A 16694-nucleotide genomic window follows, 5' to 3' on the forward strand; every position below is an offset into this window, starting at 1 on the left:
GCTTATCTTTCCTTTTTTTAAATGCATCCCTAGGGTGTACAGAGAATTAGCATATACATTATGTAAGTGAAAACACCTCTAGACTTTAAAAAAGATATTTCATCAAACACAACTAACACAACTTCATTAGACTTTGGTAAAACCTCTTGTATTAAGGATATAGACTCTGCCTTTTACACTCATAAACTGTGATAAATCCAAGGAGGATCATGGACTACAGAAATAACATTATTTGAAAAGAGAAATAAATAAGAACCCCCCCAGGCGATGGTATTTTCCCTATAGCCTGGGTGCTTGCTCTGTTGAAAACTTTTGTTCTCAAAGCATGTATATGTGTGATAGCAGTTGTTCCTGTTTAAGAGATAACCTTTAATGCAGTTTTTCATCCCCTTTAAAATGGATGCACACAGCATTTTAGCCTAGGTTCAAAACCGAGTATTCTCCCATCATTTTAATAATTGTTTAGGCATGTCCTATGACAATTATCCCGAGTTTCTTCAAACAACCCCCCACCAGCACCACCTATATTCTGCTTGTTCATATTCCCTTCACCCTTTCCTCTGCTATTATCACTGGTATCTCTGTACTTTAAAGTAAAAAGCAGTTCCAGATTATAGCAAACTCAATAGCCTTGCTCCAAAGTATGGCCCCTCATGAAGAGACAGAAAAGGGAAGAAGCATGAAGGACCATCATGGGTTGAAATCAGGCACTACCAGAAGCCCAGCTTTTTTTTTTTAAAAAAGAGGCTCTTAGACATGTTTCCAGCAGATAAGTCTTGACTGGCTTGGAGAACAGGAAGGACTACTTCACAAATACCACTGTGTTTGAATTTCTAGAAGCCACCCAGGCCAAGAAGACATCCCTAAGAGAGAAGAGATACACATAAACTTAGAATTATATCCTAGTCTTTTGGAACTCTGTCTTAAATATTAAATAGCTCCATTAAGATGAAATGATATCACTCAGTATGAATTTACGAGCAGTGGGTCTTAAGTTTAGCAGTCCTGATTTACTGAAGCAGATTTGACTTAGGAAAATACCAATACTTTCATATATAGAGATAAATTCCAGGAAAATTGGGGAGATGGACAAAATCTTCAGAACTTCTCTTGCCTCTACCACCCACCCCTTCCTTCTCCTGTCACACTTAGCATAATGGTCCTGCTCAAATTCTAATTCCTTGAGTAGCTAGATTTGTGCTAAGGAGAGAAGCTAAGCTAATATCTATAGTCACTAACAGCTTAAGGTGTTAAAATATTTTTAAAAGAGCATATGTAACTGAATGTAATGTAATCAAAAAGCAAAAACTGCTGATTACGTCATCTTTGTCTATGAGGCAAATGTAAGCTCTTTTTAAGCAGAGGAAGCTTTTCTAGTCTCTATAATCAGATACACATAAAGCAATCTAGTCTACCTAAGGTCAGGTGATGCTGATTATATACTCAGGATTAATTTAGGAGTACCTGAATTGTAAGAAGGGGAAACTAAAAGCTCACCTGCAGTGCTTTACCACACATTCATTGCTGCAGTACTCATTGTCCCAGTCCTTACTCACAACGGGAGGGTTCTCACAACCGGACCTCACACATCGAGGCTGGGGTGAGAGTGTCACAGGAGACCCACTCACCAATTCAACATCCATTTGAGAAGGAGACTCAACCTATGAGAGGAAGAGAGCACCAAAAAGACAAATTAGATTGCTACTTACTTTGGGTTTTTAAAATTTTATTTATTTGGCAGAGAGGGAACACAAGCAGGGGCAGAGGGAGGGAGAAGCAGGCTCCCCACCAAGCAGGGAGTACAATGTGGGGCTCGATCCCAGGACTCTGGGATCATGACCTGAGCTGAAGACAGATGCCCACAACTGAGTCACCCAGGTGCCCTCCACCTTTTTTTTTTTTTTAAAGATGTGATTTGTCAGAGCACAAGCAGGGACCACAGCAGGCAGAGGGAGAAGCAGGCTCCCTGCTGAGCAAGGGGCCCAATATGGGACTTAATCCCAGGACACTGGGATCATGATCTGAGCTAAAGGCAGGTGCTTAACCAATTGAGTCATCCAGAGATCACAGCGGGGCAGAGTTTTTTTTATAAAAGAGTTACTGGTTTCCCCCTCTATATGCAGCTTTAGACTGACAAAGATTCTTCCAGTTGGAGGAATGCTAGCTAGTACTCCTTAACTTTAATCCACTGAGCCACCCAGATGCCCCAGTACTCCTTAATTTTAATCTTATCACTGACTTTATTCCAAACTTGAATAATACCCCTGAAAATGTCCAAAGTATGGTGTGAGTAGAGGCTGGTTTACTTCAACTAGGATTGGGAGGGCTAAGAGAAGATAAAATGCACCATTAGAAAAAAGGAAAGAGGGACGCCTGGGTGGCTCAGTTGGTTGGGCAGCTGCCTTCGGCTCAGGTCATGATCCCGGCGTCCTGGGATCGAGTCCCACATCGGGCTCCTTGCTCCGCGGGGAGCCTGCTTCTCCCTCTGACTCTGCCTTCCACTCTGTCTGCCTGTGCTCGCTCTCGCTCGCTCTCTCTCTGACAAATAAATAAATAAAATCTTTAAAAAAAAAAAAAAAGAAAAAAGGAAAGACCTTGGGGGGGTGGTCACAGTTTCCAGCTGACAGGGGTTATTTTTCTTTAAATGATTGCTTCATTAATTGTGGATCTGGAGTCTCAAAGCAGGCCCATATTTTATTTAAAAAGACTATTGGTGAGGCGCCTGCCTGTGTGGCTCAGTGGGTTAAGCCTATGCCTTCAGCTCAGGTCATGATCTCAGGGTCCTGGGATCAAGCCCCGCATTGGGCTCTCTTCTCAGCAGGGAGCCTGCTTCCCCCTTCTCTCTCTGCCTGCCTCTCTCTTCCTACTTGTGATTTCTCTGTCAAATAAATAAATAAAATCTTAAAAAAAAATAAAGAGATTATTGGTCATGTAGATTAAAACTAGGTAACTGGCATCAGTTTATGTCTCTTTGGAAAGACTCCATGATATGAACCATTTTTTTTCAACCTGTCCATCCCCCACCTAAAACATTAAGCCAACCAGCAGAGATGTAGGAAAAACTGAAGAACTTATATCTCCAAAGTTTAGGATCCTTGGATAGACCCCTCTGAAAAATAGCTCTATGCTCAGGCTGTATCCTTTTGTGCAGAACTGCAATAGGACTTTTGTGTAGTTAAGTGGTCTGGGACAGACCACCTTCCTAAATGTTTCTCACCAAGAACACTACAGATTATCATGGGTAGGAAAAGTCACAGTTGCAGGGAACTCCTATTACAGGAACTCCTGGCTGCCAGACATTAAATGCTAGTACCAACCCCCACTTTTACTGGGTCAACCAAAATAATTCTACCTTTCCACTGGTCTGGAGAAAGACTTGAAAATAGGCTCACCTCAGGAACTACATCTGTGATCATCTCACAGATTGTCTCAGGAGAAGTTTCCTCCACTGTATGGGCCTCGGGGCTGTTGTTTACAGGCCGCTCAGGACTACTTTCCACAGCTGGTGGGACTAAGGTCGTCTGCATTTTCAGAGTGGGTGGGGGCACAATCTTGATCTGCAGAGGTGGCGGCTGTTGCTGTAAATTGATTCGAACTTTCTGAGGTGGAGGCTGTTGCATGGCCTGAAGTGGGGGAGGCTGCTGCAGAATGGTCACCTGCTGTTGAGTGGGGGGCTGAGGCATCTGTTGCAGTGGAGGGGGTTGAAGTCGGGGTGGAGGCAGTTGCATAGAAGCAGCGGCTGCTGCTGCTGCCTGCAACACTGAGCGAGTGACAATTTGGGCTTGTTGACTGGGCTGGATAGTGGCTGTACTGGTTTGGCCTAGTTGGATCCCCCGGGAGGTCACCACTGTGGCTGGGATAACAGTAACCATCCCTCCTTGAGACATAGTAATAGAAGAGGGCAACATCTGTTTGGTAATAATCAACTTGGTGATATTGGGCTGACCCCCAGCCCCAGAAGATGCCTGGTTTGCCACATATGAGGAAAGAGTAGAGTTAACAACAATGGAAGGGGAGAGGGCAGGGGGCTCTGTTGAGGCTGGTGCTGGAGACGCTGGGTCAACAGTAGCCATAGGAGGTGGAGAAGGAGTCTGTGACGGTGGCACTGGATCCAATTCTACTGTTTCCACAGTGGCCTAAAAGACCCAAAAGAAATAAAGACAGCCATTGGGAAATTTATTCTCTTCCCCAGAACATATTCACTCTTATCACCTCCCAAGAAAAGATACATCACAGAGTGGGAGAAAGAAAAGAACTCTGGGAGTAAACAATGCAGGTAATTGTAAATAATGGAGATAAACTCAGAAAGACGAACTGGTAGGGTTTGTGACAGAAACAATAGGAAACCTCTTATATACTTTTAAGCTTTTAATACAACATAAAATTATCAGGTCCCACAGGTTTTTGGTAGTATTTACTTCTTGTAATTGCTAATAAACAGCTCCAAAAATCTTTTTAGTGCTTTAAGTAGCCCTCTTACCTGACATTCTTGATTGTCTTTATATGCAGCCAGAGCCTTCAGATACTCTTTCTTGGCAGCTTCAGTTTTCCTCTTATATACCTACAGGAAAGGGAGAGACTGTTTAAAAAGTCCCCATACTCCTAGAAAAGACTAATAATTCTCTATTACTTATCAACGAATGACAGTTCATCTCAGTTAAATACTGACATAACTCTTTTGAGTGAATATACTTCTGGAAGCTAGTAATCAAGACAGTCTCCATAGTCGACTCTACAGTGACCATGCATCTGAAAGTCAAACAATCAGCCAGAACAACGATGCTTCCAGAGTTAACCCCAACCCATGCCCACTTTTATAACAACAACAAAAATTTCAGATCCAAACACTATATAAAATCAATAGTCTGCTTAGCCTGTCACTGTGTCAAATGAGTATACTTTCCCTTAAAGAATGTGGCAAATTATTTGCAATGATGGCCCCAAGAATTCCTCCCATCTTGTGTACTTTTTCTTCCATCAAGGGCTGAAACCTATTTCCCTGTCCTTTGAATCTGGGATAGATCTATGAACTGCTTTGACCATAAGAAGATGGCTAAAGTGACAGAGAGGCCTTGCTCTAAGTCTGCCATGCTATAAGGAAGCCAGTCTGGCCTTTTGAAGGATGAGAGGCCATGTGAATGAGCAGGAAAGCCAACAGGTAGCACCAAATGTCACACATGGGAGCAAGGTCACTTTGCCATACCAGCTGTCATTTGACTATAACCACAAGAATGAGCCCAGGCAAGAGCATCAGAAAAACCATCTAATCGGGGCACCTGGGTGGCTCAGTGGGTTTAGCCTCTGACTTCGGCTCAGGTCATGATCTCAGGGTCCTGGGATCGAGCCCCGCATCGGGCTTTCTGCTTGGCAGGGTGCCTCCTTCCCCATCTCTCTCTCTGCCTCTCTGCCTACTTGCGATCTCTGTCAAATAAAATCTTAAAAAAAAAAACCACAAAAAACCCCATCTAATTAATTCACTTTATCATGAGAAACAATAAACTGCCACTATTTAAAGCTATTAAATTTGTGGTCTGTTGAGCAGCAATAAAAGCTATAAGTTACAAATTTCAGCTTTTTGTTCCAAATATTAAGTAGCAGACTCACTTTGATCCAAGACCTGGGGAGTCAAAGGCAATGTTAACTATAGCCATCTTCGGTATTAATTGTATTGTATCTTTACATGGTATAATCTTTCTTTCTTTCTTTAGAACAAAGGAGAGAGTAATAGAAGTGAGGGAGGGGCGGGGGGGGGGAGAAAGGGAGAGAAAGAATCTTAAGGAGGCTTCACACAAAGTGTGGAGCCCAAGGTGGGATTCAATCTCATGATCCTGAGATCATGACCTGAGCTGAAACCAAGATTTGGATGCTTAAGCCAACTGAGCCACCCAGGTGCCCCTATTTTTTAAATCCATATTAAATTTAGAGAGTTAACTATAGTTTTTAAGTTTATACTAGGACAATAAGAAAACCATAAACTAAAGTCTAAATTCAGACTGAGGCTAGTAGATCTTAGAGATGCAATTTACAAGGAATGGCCTAATTTTACAGATGTTGTAAAATGTAAAAATGTAAAAAATGTAAAAAATGGTGTTTAAATTAGATTTCAGTGTTTTTATAAACATTGTTAATAACTTTTAGATGTGCATTCTGGATTCAGTGGATGGCTATAACTTTTAAGGCAAAGTATGTTATGTGAATGCTACTTAAAAAGAGTTGATACTGGGGGCACCTGGGTGGCTCAGTTGGTTAAGTGACTGCCTTTGGCTCAGGTCATGATCCCAGAGTCCTGGGATCGAGCCCTGAGTCAGGCTCCTTCCTCAGCGGCGAGTCTACTACTTCCTCTCCCTCTGCCTGCTACTCTGCCTGCTTGTGCTGTCAAATAAATAAAATCTTTTAAAAAAAGATATTAAATAAGAACTTAAAAAGTTAAAAGAAAACTTAAGTTTTTTATCCCCTTACTTAAAAACTTCTAGGACATTCACTACCCACTAGTCCCTCCATGTTTTTGTTCACCTGTTTTTGCTCCTCTCCAAGACTATCCCACATGGAGGCCACAATTTTTGAAACCTCCCCAAAAGTGGCATTGGGATTCTGTCCCTTGATGGCAGCCTGTGTATCACGGAAGAATAAAGCATATGCTGAAACTGGCTTCTGAGGTTCATTAGGGTCTTTCTTTTTTCTCTTCTTTGGGGCCTTCTGCTTTTTTCCTGCTTCCACCACAACTGTCTTCTGGCTGGGAAGTTGCTGCAAGGGAGAAAACAGAGGATTACAAAAGGAAAGAAGGAAGTGTCATGTCTGGAGAACTGTAAGAAAAGGACTTTTATGTGGGGGAACTAACTAGGCACATGGATGGAATTTTCAGAAATGCTAAAAAGGCAATAGGATTAAGACATTAGTAAAGTATGTGAGGACCAATTAGAATGGGGATTGGGAAAAGCATTATAAACTGTAGATTGAGAGGCAGGACCCCATACCCAGAAAAAAGCAGAGGAGATGGCAGGGCAGGAGCAAATAATACTGAGTAGGCTCTGTATGCCAAGAGTTTTATCCCAGAATATGATGGCAGATTTGATTTTGGCAGGGAATGCCTCACCCTCCGGAAATCCTCAACACCATCCTCATGAAGTGAACTAGTAGGTGAAGGGGTGGTTGAAAGACGATCCTCAGGTGACTGGGCAGGTGGCAAGATGGTGCCACCCCCTAAGCTCAAACCAAGTTGAGAACTCAGTTCTGACTGATCAATGGTGGTCAACTGGCTATGCCCCATCAAGCCAGATGTCATGTCTGTCATTGGTACATCAATTGTAACAGGTGGGTTGGCACTATACTGAGTTCCTATAGAATGGTCCAAGTCCTGAGAGAAGCAGAAGGACTAATTAAACACTAAATATTAAAAAACACCACTCTTTCCCCCCACTGAATTCAGGACAGTTTATAACCTTTGCTTACCCAGACTGTATCATCATTTAAAGACTAAACATCAAATACTTTATATAAAGTATATTAAGCTTTTTAGAAAAAGTACAGAAATTATTAAAATCAACTTCTTTGTACTGAAAAGCCTGTTCTAAAATAATGAAAAATAACCAGAGAAGTTTTAATTATGGACAAGTTGAAAGGACAAATAAATTATTCAGTAATCTGGAGGTAGTGATGACTCACAGGGTAAAGAAAAACTTCCTTCCTGTACTCTCCTACAATAATGGTTTTTAAAATTGCAACACACAGGCAATCAAGAGTAGGCCAGTGTTAGAGATTTTTGGCACCAAATATAGTGTGAAGATGTGCTACTGATGAAATGTGCTGGAAGCCCAATACACCCGATTTATAACATACTAATTCACAATTAATACATTTGGTTCAGCCTGGGTTTGAGTAACTCTCAACATGACGGCTATCACACATTTTCTTTACACATATTTTAATCTTAGGATGTGATGGCAATTATAGGTGAAAAAAACACCCTCCCCTATCACAATCCTTTTCATATCTGGGTGAACACTGGACATTTCATAATTTTAAATCATTTTTCAAATAAAATTGACTCAAATGATAAATATCCTTCAGGGGAAATTAAGTCTTCATTTCCCCTGAAGGCTCCCCTGTGAGCCTTTAAACACAGAATGAGAACCAAGTAATACCCAAGTGTAGTAGGGAAGAGAGAGTCACTTTTATCTCCCGTACCACCACCAAGCCCAGGAGCTTGGGTAAATTTGATAATGTCTTGCCCCTTACCATGGTCAAGCCCCCACTCAGGAGCCCCCCGCCCTGCTCCATCAAGCCATGGGTCATGCCCACAGGCATGTCCAATGTCTGGACCCCATATTGGGCTGAAAAGCTGCCATCCTGAGAAGAGGAGGGGTCTGCCAGGTCATCAAAGTGGCCAACCACATCTGAGACAGCCAGTGAGGGATCAGAATCCAAAGAGATAGGTGGGATTTCAAATTCCTCATCTCCCAAGCTTGGTGTATGGAATGTCTGTAGGGGGAAAAAAGGGAAAAAAAAGTTAGTTTTAAGAGGAGGAACTGCATACTGCTAAGTGGAGAACATGGCTGGGTACTGGAGTTTCTTAGCATACCTCTGGATCCTATTTTTGTTACCAATTTATTAGGACCTATTTAATTTCACAAATAAACCTCTCTTTTTTTTTTTCAATTTTATTTTTTCAGTGTTCCAAGATTCATTGTTTATGCACCACACCCAATGCTCCATGCAATATATACCCACCTTAATAACCACCACCAGGCTCACCTAACCCTCCACCCGCCTTAAACTGCTCTTCTTCTTAATAGCCTTGGTCATACGGCATATGCAAGGCTGCCAAAATCAATTACAGTTTTCAGTTTCTTATCTTTGCCATCTCAGTTGTCCTATCATGCTTATTGTTTTAATGAGTGACTCTTTTTCAGCACTGTTAGTAAGGACCCAGTCTTTATAAATTGTTTTGCCCACTATGTTTAAAAACTCACGAAACATTCTAATTGACAACAGTTATTTTGCAGTTATACACCTGAACTATTAGACAACAGAAATTCATTGTCAGCCAATTATACTTTTTTGATTACTGTTTTTAGGTTCCTTTGACACAAATTCTAAAAGGTACTGTCATAGGAACAATATCCTCTTCTAAGGTATCTACACTTAAGAATTCCATCTTAGAAATCATGACATTAACAAGAAATAAGGTTACCATTTGTACAGCATTTTTGGAAAACCCAACAATGTCAAGGTTAATACTGAGCAGAAAAATCTTCATTAAGAGCTACAGCCAAAAGGCAAACTGGTTCTCTAACTTTCTTAGTCTTGCTCTCACAGAGCCTTTTCTGCAACAGAGGAAGAAAAAGATTACTCCAGCTAGCCATAAAACCCAATTCCTTCCTTGAATTCAACTACAGTAACAGAATCGTTCTATACGGAAGGGGTGAACATTCATGGAGCTAAAAGACCAACGTCTGACAGTAAATGCTACAGTTCCTTTTTGACACTAAAAAACTAAAATGGCAACATCTGTAGCAAGAGCATTATCTCTTATAAGACTTTGCAAGAGACTTTGATGTCAGAGATGTATGGGTTCAAGTTCCAACTCTGTCAATTACTAAAGGACTCTGAAGGGGTCTTCCTCATCTATAAAATGAGAGTTGTAACAGTACTCTCCTTATATTGTTATTTTAATAACTATTAATCATTGCTATAATAATGTTAACATCCTAATTATTATTAATTTATGACCTGGTAATCAGTTATAGATAATTAGAATTTTAGAAACTTTAAATTCAGTCAACCTATCACAATGGTATAGTAAATATCAACTGATTCAGACCAAATTCAGTAATTACCCACATTTCCCCCCCATGATTAAACACTGCATTCTTTAAGAGTTAGTTCCTCAAGGTTATTATAGGTCCAGAAAGGGTCTCATTAATATCGCCATATTTAGGGGCACCTAGGTGGCTCAGATGGTTAAGCTTCTGCCTTCAGCTCAGGAGGTGATCTCTAGTTCCTAGGATGGAGCCCCATGTCAGGCTCCCAGGTCAGCGGGGAGTCTGGTTCTTCCTCTCCCCCTGCTTGTGCTCTCTCTCTCTTTTTTTTTTTTTTAATTTATCAGAGAGAGAGCGAGCACAGGCAGACAGAATGGCAGGCAGAGGCAGAGGGAGAAGCAGGCTCCCTGACGAGCAAGGAGCCCGATGTGGGACTCGATCCCAGGACGCTGGGATCATGACCTGAGCCGAAGGCAGCTGCTTAACCAAATGAGGCACCCAGGCGTCCCAAGTGTGCTCTCTCTTAAATGAATAAATAAAATCTTAAAAAAAAAATCACCAAATTTACTTTATTTTTTTTAACTTTAAAAAAAATTTTTTTTTTAGATTTTATTTATTTATTTGACAGAGAGAAATCACAAGTAGATGGAGAGGCAGGCAGAGAGAGAGAGAGAGGGAAGCAGGCTCCCTGCGGAGCAGAGAGCCCAATGCGGAACTCGATCCCAGGACCCTGAGATCATGACCTGAGCCGAAGGCAGCGGCTTAACCCACTGAGCCACCCAGGCGCCCCAAATTTACTTTATTTTTTAAGTTTTATTTATTTATGTAATTTCTACACCCAACATGGGGCTTGAACTCACAGCCCCAAGGTCAAGATAGTCGCCTGCTCTTCTGACTGAGCCAGCCAGATGCTCCACCATTTTTATTTTAATGAAGACATTGCTAGAAACAAATTTCCAGCTGGCAGAAACTAGGGAGAAAAAAGGTATGTCTGTGAAATGCCTAATCTCTCTGAATCACATTGGCAAACTGAAAAAAGTTTCCTACAAGACAAAAAAGATATATATATATATTATATATATATAATATATATATTATATGAAGCAAGATATATATATATCTTTCTTGCTTCATTTCTACATTTTCCTTCTTCCAAGATCCTTACTATTTTACTTAACATGGTAAAAAATTTGGTAGTTATGTGAGATGTGACATTAGAGTGGTACAAGGAACAGGAGCAAGCAGTTCTTGATGGGAAAAACTAAAAATCTTCCCAATAACTGAACTCTTCTCAGTACACAGCTCATGATTCTTGTGTGAAAGTTCTGAATTTGAGGTTCGTGACTCTTTCTGAAATTTCAGTTTAGGTTCATGTGCGATTTTTCAAGAGAGGACAAATATTTCTACCAAATTTTCATGCAAACAAAGTTATGGGGATGGGAAAAAGGATCAGGGTAAACATTTACTGTAATAGATTTAATAGTTGTATGATAGGTGTGCCTGGGTGGCTCAGTGGGTTAAAGCCTCTGCCTTCGGCTCAAGTCATGATCTCAGGGTCCTGGGATCGAGCCCCCCATCAGGCTCTCTGCTCAGCAGGGAGTCTGCTTCTTGGACTCTCACTCTCTCATCTCTCTCAAATAAATAAAATCTTTGAAAAAAAAATAGTTGTATTAAGGGGGTAGGAGAAGAATAAATGAAACAAGATGGGATTGGGAGGGAGACAAACCACAAGTGACTCTTAATCTCACAAAACAGACTGAGGGTTGCTGCGGGGAGGGGGGTTGGGAGAAGGGGGGTGGGGTTATGGACATTGGGGAGGGTATGTGCTATGGTGAGAGCTGTGAAGTTTGTAAACCTGGCAATTCACAGACCTGTACCCCTGGGGATAAAAATATAAAATTAAAAAATTAAAAAAAAAAAAGAATGCAAAGAAATGTAAAAAAAATAGTTGTATGATATTAGTTTTCAATTTTTATAAGATACAGAATGTTTTGACAAAGCAAAAGATGCCTATCCTTTTCTGCTTAGCAGAACAAAAAGCAGCTCTGCCAAGATATGAAAATGATACTATTTGGTAAAGAGAACAGAAAAAGTAAAAATTCATATCCAAAACAAGAGACCAGTGTTCTGCAAAGGACTACCCTTCATAAACCATCTGGAGTGTTCTCATGGACTACACTAAAAACTCAGACATGCAGAGATTCCATTGTATCAAATTAACAAGGCACTCTTTCTATGCACCACCCCCTGGAATGTGGAAACAGATTTGTTATTCAGTATCCATAGCTTTAAAGTTGTTGGGGGGGGGGTGATTTGCTTATTTGTTTCTTCCCTAAGTAAAGTAATAGCAATGATCAAGAATACAGAGGGTAAAATACAGGCTAGAACACACACCAGATTCACTCTAAAGCTCTTTTATTACCACAAATGATTATGGAGGGAAAACCAATAATGAATATCTAGTTATTTTATTTTAGTGGGTCTGCTACATAACTAGATCATACTCTACCACATATAAAACTATAGCAGATAATCAGGTAAAAATAAGTGATTTTGACCCAGGAGAAAACAAGATGATGTAGCTACCGTCTCATTAAGGCTTCTTTTCCTTCTCTGTTAAATACTGGGCATTTTTAAGGAAGGAAACAATTTGGGAATTACAGTTTATAAACAAGGATGCTCAGCTATTTAGAGAATGAAACAAAACAAAACAAAAATATGATTTCCCTCTTTTCCTATTTCCCCATGCCAAAACATACAACCCAGTATTTCTTTAAATACTTTGTGTAAATTACTCATTTTAAAGAAATTTATTTTAATCTAATACCTATTTACTCCTATTACACTGGTACAATGGGTCATTAAGATAATCTGTTGTTCTTCTTTAAAAAATGCTATAGTGAACATTTTAACTATTTAGCTGGAAATAATTAACTGGTTCTAACATTATAAGTACTTTTCCTAATTAAAAATAGGTATCGTCATATTATTTCCTGAAAGTGCTGAAAGCACAGTATCATTGTATAAGAGCCAATAAGAATGAGGAAAACAGAAAGATTAAACTCCCTTCAGACAGTACAACTTCCCTGTCTCAAGCAATGCTATAACACATCTTAAGCATTCCTCTCTGGATACTTACTCCTTAGAAATTTTTAGTAAAGTGTATAGCTCAAAGAATTTTTACATATGTAAACATCCAATTAACCATCACCCAGATCAAAGATAGAGAACTTTTCCATCACTGTAAAGATTCTGTCATACTCCTTCCCAGTCAATATTCTCTCCTTTTCATAACAGGTGCCACTATTCTGACTTTTTATTACCATAGTTTCACATCGTCTATTCCCTATATTTATTTAAAAAAAAAATGAACTTATATAGTGTCTACTCTTTTATGTCAGGCTTTTTTCAAATTAAAAATCTGAAATGTATGTATAATATATATGTGATCTATCACATATATATTATCTATCTATCACATATATATTATACATACATTTCAGATTTTTAATTTATTTGTCAGAGAGAGAGAGAGACAGCGAGTGCATGCACAAGCAGGCGGAGTGTCAGGCAGAGGGAGAAGCAGGCTTCCCACTGAGCAAGGAGCCTGATGTGGGCCTTGATCCCAGGCCACTGGGATCATGACCTGAGCCAAAAGCAGACGCTCAACCAACTGAGCCACCCAGGCATGCTAATATATTTTTGCAATCACCCAAGGTACATTTATTAGTAGTTCATATTCTTTTTTATGGCTATGTAGTATCTCTTTTTACAAATGTACCAGTTTAGAGACATTTGGGTTGTTTCCAGTGCTTAGCTATTATGAGTAAAGTTGCTGTGAACATACATGTTTTTGGTGAATATATGCACTCAGTTCTCTCATGTTTACATCCAGGAGTAGAACTGCTGGGTCCCAGGGTAGGTATATGTTCATTTTTAGCAGATACTGTTAGTTTTCCAAAGTAATTGAATCAATTTACACTTCAATCAGAATGGTTAAGAGTTATATGAATCCTTGCAAAATCTTGTAATTGTGCTTTTAATTTTAGCCATTCTACTGGGTACATAGTCATGCTCGTTATAATTTAACTGGTATTCCCCTGATGAGTGATGATGACACTCTTTCATCTGGATACCCTCTTTTGTGAAGTGTGTGTTCAAATCTTCTGCCCATTTTTAAATTGGATTTTTTACTCTACAAGTATTTTATATATCCTGAGTATGTGTCAGGTATGTGTATTAAAATATCTTCTCCCAGTCTATGGTGTACCTATTTAATTTCTTGATGATGTCTTTTGATGAAAATACATTTCTAATTTCAATGAACTCCAGTTTTTCAATTATTAGCATTTTTAGACATCTATCTTTTATTTCTTGCAAGGAAACTCTAAATATCACTTTTTCTTTTTCTTTTTTTTAAGATTTTATTTATTTATTTGACAGAGAGAGATCACAAGTAGGCAGAGAGGCAGGCAGAGAGAGAGGAAGGGAAGCAGGCCCCCTGCTGAGCAGAGAGCCCAACTCGGGACTCGATCCCAGGACCCTGAGATCATGACCCAAGCCGAAGGCAGTGGCTTCACCCACTGAGCCACCTAGGCGCCCCAAAATATCACTTTTTCTAAAAGAAAAACTTAATATCACCTTTACCTAGTTCTAAGTTATATTGGAGGTGGTTCACAATAAGACCAAGCACAACAAAAACCACAAACCAATTGAAATAAAGGTCAAAAGCGAAAAAAAAAAAAAAGAGGGGAAGGGACGGTGAAGTTATAATGAGAAAAATTGTTAGCAACAACAAAGACCTAAGCTAAAGGAAGACACTGAAATTTAGGTGTGAGCTTCCTGGCAAAATTGTTTGTTGTTGTTTTGTTTTTTAATTTCTTCAAGTTATAAAAACACACACAAAAAGGATAGACTCAAACCTGGAGAGTTTCTTTATGAGGCCAGTGTGAAATTTACCACACTCTAAATTTAAATCTGATTCAGAAGAAATTGGCAGTGAGGGGCGCCTGGGTGGCTTAGTCCTTAAGCATCTGCCTTTGGCTCAGGTCATGATCCCAGGGTCCTGGGATTGAGTCCCACATCTGGCTCCCTGCTCAGTGAGAAGCCTGCTTCTCTCTCTCCCACTCCCCCTGTCTGTGTTCTTTCTCTTGCTGTGTCTCTGTCAAATAAATAAATAAATATTTTTTTAAAAAACGAAAAAAAGAAATTGGCAATGATGCACATTCATGTGGATAAGGTCGATGTGAGATTTGTAACACTCCAAATAATGAAATTAAATCATGGAGATAGCATTCAGAAGAAAATGGCAACGAGACTGGAAAGCATCAAAGAGATTTAGTTTTATATAATTTATAGATTTGTTGTTCATTTGAGCCACACCTTCCCTTCCTTAAGAGAATAACAATAACCAATAATGGCAATAAAGAAATCAAACTATCAATTGTCCCTTTTCAATCTAATTCTCATCCATGAAAATGTTAAGGTTTAATACAGGATAAACCTACTCAACAGCAACTGAGAATTCTTAGGACAAAAAACAAAAACAACTGATGCAAGTGCTTCACATCACTTTAGGGGAAAAAAAAGTACTAAAAATTCTCAAAAAAACCCCAAATTCTAGAAAGCTCAAGACAAGTTTTTCAAAGACCAGGAAATTTATTTTTTGTTCCAAATCTTACTATTTCACCCTGCCTAAATAAGTGATTTGTGTCTATATTACGACAATATTTGAAGCAAAGCTTTTTCACAGATACTAAAGTACCTCATCATAACCATTACTTCTACTACACATCATAAGAAACTATTTTTACAGCCATTTGACAGCTAGAGAATCTGTGACATACAAAGGTGAAGTAACCTGCCCAAACTCTTGAGTCACTGGCAAACAAACACATGTACTCAACTCCATGTTTTCTAGCAACTATTTCCTTTCATCCTGTCATTAGCAAAACAAGCCTATTGGTAAACATAACTACTTAAAAAAAAAAAATCCTTGAGTAGAAGTTTAAGTGAAACAAAGACCCTGCAACAGAGATAGTTCCAAGAAGAACATATGTTCACAGTTAACCCTTTAAAAGGAAACTCCTCGCTTACTCCAATTTCTTTAGCTGAAGTAATCTCTTCCCGCCGTGACCCACCCCTACCTTGTTGTAGTTATTTCTCGCCAATGAAAGGAAACAATTCCACCCTGTCTTCCAATCCAGAATCACTCTGAAATGGGTTAGCTCTTTCCAAAGTCCTGCTTTTCTGATGACAGCAGCTTCCCGGGCCTTCCCCTTAGTCTTCATAGGTTCTGGAAGCAGCTGCCACTGTCCTCTGAACACCAATCGCCACCCCTAATTCCCAGCCTCCCCCCGCCCCCGCCCAGGCGTCCCCGCTCTCCTCCCCACCACCCTACCCCACCGCGGCTTCAGCCCCCCCCCGCCCCCCCAGCGTCGCCAGCTCGTGCTCACCTCGGCCCCTGACAGGAAGGGGTGCGAGGGCCCTGTGATCGTCAGGTAATTGTCATTTCCTCCGGGAAACTGGAAACCAAAAGAAAACCGCGGGGATAAGTTAGGGGGAGTAGGGAACTAGCATAGAGCGAAGGATTCTGTCCCCGACATTCTGACAACACTCCCAAACCCGGCTCCCTTCGCCCCTCCCATCAGCAGCCTCTCCGCCCGGCTTCCCGCCTGTTTCGACTCGGTCGGCCGCGCTCTCTCGCCAGCCTTCCTAACGCTCGGGTTCCTACCTCCATCTTCACACAACGGCTACCACCGTCTCAGTTCCCTCATCGCTCCCACCGCCCCCACCGGACTCGAACTGCCGTCACTTCCTCAAGGACGCGCGTCGCTCTCCACTGATTGGAAGGAGCGCCGTGGGGCTGTTGCCGGGAAGGCCGAGAGGACGGAAAGGGTAGCTACCGCCCCCTGGAGCTTGGTGGGATAATGGCAA

At 40.5% G+C, this 16694-nt stretch overlaps 1 protein-coding gene across 1 annotated transcript; it reads right to left on the bottom strand.

The window, feature by feature from the left end:
- Window positions 1–126: 126 nt before the first annotated feature.
- On the bottom strand, window positions 127–16637 carry TOX4 (TOX high mobility group box family member 4). Its single transcript, XM_004758579.3, has 9 exons — window positions 16492–16637; window positions 16214–16282; window positions 8236–8478; window positions 7094–7354; window positions 6514–6744; window positions 4481–4561; window positions 3393–4136; window positions 1498–1661; window positions 127–863 (listed from the first exon to the last, which is right to left on the bottom strand). Exons 1-9 carry the CDS (start codon window positions 16495–16497, stop codon window positions 803–805), a joined length of 1860 nt encoding a protein of 619 aa, XP_004758636.1. The 5' UTR covers window positions 16498–16637; the 3' UTR covers window positions 127–802.
- Window positions 16638–16694: the final 57 nt, after the last annotated feature.

The sequence above is a fragment of the Mustela putorius genome, unplaced genomic scaffold (genome assembly GCF_011764305.1).
Source record: "Mustela putorius furo isolate JIRA1106 unplaced genomic scaffold, ASM1176430v1.1 tig00003896_pilon_pilon_pilon, whole genome shotgun sequence".
NCBI lineage: Eukaryota > Metazoa > Chordata > Mammalia > Carnivora > Mustelidae > Mustela > Mustela putorius.

What these genes read in the sequence shown, in the direction of transcription:
- TOX4 (XM_004758579.3), bottom strand. An exon ending in TGAGTGGGGGCTTGACCATG is followed by an intron (nt 7,355 to 8,235) that starts GTAAGGGGCAAG and finishes TGCTTCTCTCAG; the next exon opens with GACTTGGACCATTCTATAGG. An exon ending in TGTGTGGTAAAGCACTGCAG is followed by an intron (nt 864 to 1,497) that starts GTGAGCTTTTAG and finishes CTTCTCTCTTAG; the next exon opens with GGATGTCTTCTTGGCCTGGG.